Genomic DNA, 7,858 nt, shown 5'->3' on the forward strand with positions numbered 1-7,858 from the left:
CAACTTTCCTCCTTTTGTTGATTGTTGCCATTTTAAAAAATTACTCATATACTAATTTGCTGTTCCTAATTGAGCCTAGAGATGGCAACATTTAGCGCACGCAGGTAACAGCGCTGCTGCCCAATGTATTAATTCTCCATGCGGGCCAGACTATTGATTTTATGACGGAGGCTGCAGGCCAGATGGAAATTGACCACGGGTTGCATTTGGCCCCCAGGCCGGACTTTGGACATGTCTCATCTAGTGGTTATAATTTACAAAAGGGACAAACTGAATCAGAACATTGTGAAAAGCAATAGAATGCCTCCATGGCTGACAATTGTAGTTTTGTAACAGCGCTTTCAAAAGACCACAAATGGCAAATTGTTGGCTGAATTGCTGCACCCACCGGCTTTCAACCTTTACCAGGAAGAGTAAATACATGACGCTCGGTTACCAGGGATGTCATTATCCTGCCTATCTGAATCATGTTCTGAGTTTGTGTATCTACTTTTTTTTTTTAAACCAAAATGCATAATGTACACAAATTTGCCCAGTGGGATTATTGTGCAGACTAAGAGGAACCAAACAATGCATGGCTCATTAACACCTTATGATGAGAAAAATGTTGCATCCGGTTTTCCCTTGCCTGGACGCAGGTCACCAGGACCCCACGTTAGAGCCAGACCTGGAGGTAGGACTCGTTGGCAAGTGACTGGTGACCAGGCCTGCACAACACCATCAAAAGTACACTGATTGACTGTCTAGTCTCCAATTAGAGTGCTTGTTACGTTCACCCGGAAAAAGTCAAGACGATCGCATCACACTGACTTTGGCAGGAGAAGGTGAACAAGGTGAACATCGTGAAAAAGCAATGGAGATTTTAAGTGAGCAAAATCATTTTCTGTGCTCAAAATATCATATTTTGATGTCATCAATCAGCACTCGCTCACTATGTTTTTGAGCACTCAAAATTCTCATATTTTGATGTAAAAAAAAACTTGATTTGAAAATATGCCTCCCTGTAAAAAAATCATGTGTCTAGGACATTATGACATAATAAAAGATTAGCCCAACACTAGCAATATATAGGAATACATACATACATACATACATAAATCGTATACAGGGGTAGTGCTGGTTCTCCAAAGCCAACACAAGCCCATCACCTGAAAATGCTCAATGTAGCAACTTGTTAAGTGACTAGATCACTGATTGGACATCTAGGATGCCTTGAGACAACAACCGGGAAAAAAAAGACCTTGGACTTTCTAAACCCCACAAAGTCTGATGATTAACCTTCATAATAAAAGCTGCTGTAACTTCACCCAGATGATTCTATCTTCTCAAAATTTTACAAATGTGTTGAGTCCAGTCGCGGAGACGTCGACCAATTTATTTTTCCATCGAGGTGGTAGTACCATCTACAGACTAAGGGAAATGTCTTTAATGATTTTTTTTTTTTTTTGGACTGGGTTCAAAAGAATGATTCAAAACATAAAGATGGTGATTTTTCATCAAATGCTGTTTCTGTGGCAAGAAGTCACTTGCCAAGAAAATTCTTTCAATTTTGAGTGTCTTAATATGCACAAAATTCATGAAATTTTGCACACACCAGCATGAAAAAAAGATACCTAATAAAATTCCTGTGCAATTTGTACAGAATGACTCCGCAGGACCACAAAAATGTTCTAAAAAAGCAGCCCCAGTTGTAAATTGAACCTAGATCGACAAAGATTGGTGAGTATGTGTAGCACACTGAAGTCAATTGCAACATAATGCTAAAATGCACTTAAAAATTAGCTATAATTTGTTGAATGTCCAAGTATGGCCTGTTTATGAACATTTACAGAGGTCATGAATTTACAGAGGTCATAAATTCACCCACTTGTTGCAGAAAAAATATTTTTTGAAACAGCTTTTCAAAACACATGCGTCATGGTGATATACTGTATAGTACTACACCTCCAAGCACTAGCGGCTAAGATTCAGGAGCAATGGTCTAGCGCTTCAAAAGAAATGTAAAGGCAACACTGATCAATTCTGTTTCACTTTTTAATGCTCCAGATATTGCGTTTTGTGCTTTTTAATGGTAATGTTTACATAACCCATTTAATAACTTTAAAGGCTATTTAATGGCCCACGAAAATCTGGTGCACACACACACAGGTTTCAAAATTGCATAACAAATTGAGTAACTTTTTTTGAGTAATACCTTTTATTTTCATTTTCAAAATTAATTGTTTTAGGCTAAATGTCTTACCTTACTGTCTGTTTGATCACCAAGTTGGACCTTTAGAATCTTTGTAGATTTTGTGTGACCTGTAACAGCAGCCAAAAATTCCACCAGAGCAGTTTTACCACATCCGATAGGCCCCTCAAGGAGCACAGGCTTCTGTGAAGCCACAGCCAATGCCAGTCTTTTCAAATTGAGGCAGGTTGAGTCGACCATTACCATGTCCATTTCCTTTACCTACAAACAGCAATTAAAATTAAACTACAGAACACAAACATGCACACACGTACATACTGTACAAACACATATATACAATGTGTGTGTGTGTATACAGTGGGCCCCCGGTTTACGAGATTAATCCGTTCCGTGGCCTAGACACCAGCACAGTGCAAACACTAATTAATCAAATATTAGTGATGGTAAATGGATTTTCACTTATACACAGCTTTTCTACCTTGGGTACTCAAAACACATTACACTAACAAGTCATTTACCTACTGATGACGCAGCATCAAGAGCATTTAGGGGTTCAGTGTCTTGCTCAAGGACACTTCGACATGGACATGATGGTCGGGGGATCGAACCCACAGCCTCTCAGCTGTGAGACGATCACTCTACCGCCGAGCCATGATGCCCCAGATGTAGTGATACATGTCTGCTCCAATGATACGAGATTGGGGCAGTTTGAGATTACAAATAAGAATTTAGCAAGGATTTAATCGCGCTAGAAAGATGAGTCAGCATTGAGTAGTTGTCTCTGGCCCTGTGCCTGCCAGAGGCAATGATGAGAGGTTTAACAGATTATTCTCGCTTAATCGGCGGATAGCTAGTTTCCGTAGTGAGCAAGGTTTCCAGTTTGTAATGGTCCTCTTGGTCCTCTTTCTGGGGCCGGCCCAACCTACTGAAAAAGGACGACCTTAACCCTAGCTGGGAAGGCACCATGCCATCACTCTTTCTGAAAACATAGATTACTGTTTGATGACTTCTCACATTAGAGCATGTCGGGTCCCAGACGAGTAGCGAGCCTAGAACGGTTGTGGAGTCGTTAAGGCTAAAGATAAATGGCACTAGGCTGGACTGTTACAACACACATAGTATACTTAGTCTAGGTCACTGCCCAGCCAGCATGTCATTGTGGGCCCCACCAGGGTTAAATACGGGCTATGTGGGTACTGAGTGGGTATGGGCTTGAACTGGGCAAATTTTGGAGGTCCCACATAGTTTCAGCAACATGGCCCTCACTTGTGAAGCCCATGTGGGCTGGCTGTATGAGCCCCATAAAAGTTGTAAGTGGGCTAAGTGGGCATGGGCATAAACAGGGCAAATTTTCAGGGCCTCATATTTTTTCAGAAATGTGGGCTCCAAATATGAAGCCCACATAGGCAAGCTAAATGGGCCCCATGAAGTACATATGTGGGCTTCATGAGGCTGGGCTGGAACTGGGTAACATGGACATGGGCCCTATATTGAATTTAAGTGGGCGTGGTATGGAACTGGGAAAACTGTGTGGGACCCAATTGGTTTTAGTTACATGGGTGCCACATGGGGCGCCCACATAAGCCGGCTAAATGGGCCCCATAAAGTAGCTAAAAAAAAATAAAACAAGACTCCAAAAAAGAAACGTTCAAATAGTTTAACTGGCATTTAAAGAGTTAAAATCCTAAAAATGATTGAATGTTTGGTAGTTTTGAGCAAGCCTGAAGTTGCTTAGGAGAGTCATGAAAAAAAGGAGAAAAAAATAAGTGTTATTTTGTTCAGGTGTCAATCTGTTGTGATGAACCCACCATATTTCAGAGGAAGGATGTGTATGTGTATATATATATATATATATATATATATATATATATATATATACACACACATATATACACACATATATACACACACACACACACACACACACACGTGTTTCGTGCAGTGTCCCACAGGAGGCAAGACTTGGTCCTTCACTATTTAACATCTCTATATGATCCCTCATGGCGATATATGTAAACATGCTATTAGTTTTCAATGCTATGCTGATGATACCCCACTATAAAGGCCTTCAGAAATAACAGATCCGTGCAAGTGCTGCAACCTGGACGCCTGACTTGCCAAGATTAAACAATGGAAGTCTAACAAAAATATAGGCCCGTACACAATAGGTCATTGCACGTTACACAGAATCCTTCAACTGTTCAAGCGAAGACCCAGCGCCTCTGAGCTCAGGCAGATATGAAGTCTGTCACATTTTGTGAAAAATGTAATATTCTTACCTGCTCAACCTGGTTTTGACGTCTTCGAGAAAGCACAATGCCACAGATTTCCACAACATTATGAGACAAATCCTCTGACATAAACTGGCCAGAGGTATCTTTATTTTCTTTGCACCAAAAGGCTGACCCGTGATTGGCTAACACTAGGGCTTTTTCTACTGACATCTGTTGAATATCTTCAAAGGCTCTGAACAAAGAAACAAACAAAATGATATATTTACAGTGCATCTTCTAAACAAATCTGTAGTATACGTTTATGTGAGTATATTTTTGGTGGTGCTAAAACAAAATAATATTATATTGACAACTTATATTTTGATAACATACCTTATTTTCATCTGCAGAATCTCATCATTTGTCAGAATCTTACTCAAAAAGATGTTTTTCTGATGATCAGTCATATGAGTGACCAGTGCTAAGCAATGAGCAGTGTATCTGTTCAAAAGAATAAGAATAAAATGTCATTTTGAGGCACCTCAAAAAAGGGCAGCAGAAGCACAATTGTGAGGAGCTGAAACAATTCAAACCAAAGGATTATGGTCTATTTTTTAATTTATATTACTCATTTATTTATTAATTGTGTTAACTTACTGTTTTCACAGTGTTTTTAATTGCCTGACCAATTTCAGTGCATGTACATCACTTTGCTGAGTAGTGATTCATCTGCAACTTCTGAGGTCTGTCATTTTTCTTTCACCAATGGGGAAACAAATCTCTAATTAAATGCTTTAAAATATCTGAAAATAATGTTTTTGGGTGTGTCCTGATTCAATACTGATAAGGGCTCGATATCAGCCAAAAAACAGTATCTGATCAAATTGAGCCAAAATTACAATGTTAACACTCTAGTAAAACACTCCTGCTCTTTTAGCCAAATGAGTCCTGTTTTCTTGTAACTAATGCTAACTTTTGTACTTTGTTTGAATCGTATCTCTTGAACAAGTCTCTTTTGACATCCATCCATCCCTCTATATTCTACAGCACTTTTCCTCACTCGTGTTACATGTATGCAAGGGGCACAACAATTGGTTAGGTGATTTTTATTCCAGTTGATGTTTCCCAAAGCAGCACCTAGCCTATGAGCTGCTAGGCAAGTTTTCTAAAAAGTAAACAGACAATAATGGCCGCCTTCCACATGCCAATCATGAGCATTGTGAAGACATCTCATGAACATTCACTTAACACTTCCCGCTGCATCAACAAAATAAAGGTAATTTCATGACAGTACTTACTCTCGAACCAGGACATCACTCATGAGCAACAGAGAAACACATGGACTCCAGTCCCATAGCTTTTCAAACTTGGCACAGTCACTCTTGAGAAAACGAAGAGTTGCAGCCATGAGGTCACGCAATTTCATTCGCCGAGGACCATATTGAACAGTCGATGCCTCTTCACTAGTGAAGAAGAGTCTCTGAAACACTGGAGGGGCATCAGTGAAGTATCTTGCCGCAAACCTTAAATTTATAAGCAAAAAACATATGTTTCTTTTATATATCTAGATTTATTAAGTTAAGGCAAATTAAAACATTCCCATTTGCAATGTCACAGCAGTTTCGTTCCCACGCCTTCTTAACCATAGTATTGAGGTCTAATGCAGTGCTGCTCAATTCCGGCCCTCGCCGGTGTCCTGCATGTTTTCCAGTTTTCTCTTCCCAACACACCTGATTTAACCCATTAGCTCATCAACAAGCTCTGCTGGATCTTGGAAATAATCCTAATCATTTGAATCAGTTGTGTTTGAGAGAGAAAACTGGAAAACATGCAGGACATTTTATATATATATATATATATATATATATATATATATATATATATATATATATATATTTGTATGTAGTTTAATGATGGCAGTGTTTAATTTTTGGTACTTGGGAAATTCAGGCATCAGAAAGCTGAGCCGTTTAAAATTGGAACTGTTTGAAAAAAAGAGAAGAAACTATTCAAGAAAAAATAAATCTGAAAGCTTTTGCAAGTATTTTTGACTACTGCGATTTTTTTGTGCATGTTGCGGATCATCTGTAAGGTAAGTTTAGGCAAGGTAATATTATTCAAATAAGAATCGACTGTGCTTTTTGTGTACTTCAAAAATAATAGTGACTTTTTGGTGGAAAATAGTGAATTTCGTGAAAAAAAAATTCAGAAAGAGAAAAACAGAGTTGAAGAGTATTCACTTATTGAATGCTGCTTAATTTGAATAGTGTGAACGAGTGAATAAATGTCAAAATAGAGGTGAATAAATTGGAATTGAAGATTTTGTGAATTTTTTGGGCTGAAAATCAGCAGAAAAATGTACAATATGGTAAGTGTGACCTTTTGGTATGTTGAAATTTGTTACTAAGGTAAATTGAATGTTCTGATTGTTACGAGTTTAAAATTGATATCATTTCAATGTTTAATGTTCATTTTACCATTGGAAACGAAAACATGCCAACAGGGAGAATTTGAGTAATGAGAAAAATGGAAGTTCAGAAGGGATGAATTTTTGGAACATGTCAAAGTTGGATTGGTGAGAATTGGTGAGGAAAAAAAATTTACAAAAATACTGGTATACTATAGTATTTTACGTGACACAAATTCTTGTCAATGGCAAAGAAAGCGTGAATATGGGCAGGCCTCAGCCTTCAGACAAATACCGAATGATTGTTTTTACATGTACGGAATGTCAGCTTTAACACAATAATAACAATGAGGTGAATTACACGAAGGGCTTACCCTTCACATAATTACCCAGTATGAACTACGGGGATTTAAAAAGAGCTGCTATCAGTTGGATGAAATTGTGGAAAGCAAGTGAAAAATGCAAGACTCACGCCCTAGCATCAGAATTAATGCAAATAAGTTTGCTGAGGGCCACACAAAGACGCTCGTGGAGATCGTGGTTGATCCTGCCGTTTGTTTTAACCCTCTCTGCATTCCGCTCCAGTAAATCCAGAATAAGGGGTCGCAGGTGTCTTGCAATTAACAATGTTGAATCCTTCTCCAGGAGCTCCTCGGCCAGACACTCCAAAATGCGTTGTCTGTCCTGCTGACTCCATAGCTGAAAAAATACCAAGGGAAAAAAATGACTCTGCAACGTTATGTTATATTTCTTCAAGTGATTCACGCGGTTAACAAGGACACAAAATAGTCCAAGAGCACGTTATACGTTAGTAACATTTACAGGGCGCCATTATCAGGTAAACAGGTAAATCAATACTACAAAACGACAAACACATCTACTTTAAAATCGGTTTCAAACAAACCTGCTTCTTAAGATATTGTCTGAGTTCGCTATGACTTTCATCGATAAGGCTACATAACGTCGCCAGTCTCGATGGGCTCAGTTCTAAATTGTCCATCGTATCGTTGATTTCCTTCAGAACGAGTGTATGGGGTCGGACGTTTG

At 38.8% G+C, this 7,858-nt stretch overlaps 1 protein-coding gene across 1 annotated transcript in view; it reads right to left on the reverse strand.

The window, feature by feature from the left end:
* The window catches only part of mdn1 (midasin AAA ATPase 1), a 197,189-nt gene that overhangs the window by 189,210 nt on the left and 121 nt on the right, over window positions 1-7,858 (reverse strand). The window contains exons 1-6 of the mRNA XM_088402728.1: window positions 7,716-7,858; window positions 7,284-7,510; window positions 5,703-5,927; window positions 4,798-4,905; window positions 4,471-4,657; window positions 2,243-2,452 (exon numbers count right to left, since the gene is read on the reverse strand). The exon at window positions 7,716-7,858 is cut by the window's right edge and continues 121 nt beyond it. Of these exons, the coding sequence (XP_088258854.1) occupies window positions 2,243-2,452; window positions 4,471-4,657; window positions 4,798-4,905; window positions 5,703-5,927; window positions 7,284-7,510; window positions 7,716-7,811 (1,053 nt within the window). The 5' untranslated portion in view covers window positions 7,812-7,858. The remainder of the gene's footprint in view (window positions 1-2,242; window positions 2,453-4,470; window positions 4,658-4,797; window positions 4,906-5,702; window positions 5,928-7,283; window positions 7,511-7,715) is intronic.

This window comes from Hippichthys cyanospilos, chromosome 20 (genome assembly GCF_059441005.1).
Source record: "Hippichthys cyanospilos isolate Australia breed blue-spotted pipefish chromosome 20, RoL_Hcya_1.0, whole genome shotgun sequence".
Classification (NCBI taxonomy): domain Eukaryota; kingdom Metazoa; phylum Chordata; class Actinopteri; order Syngnathiformes; family Syngnathidae; genus Hippichthys; species Hippichthys cyanospilos.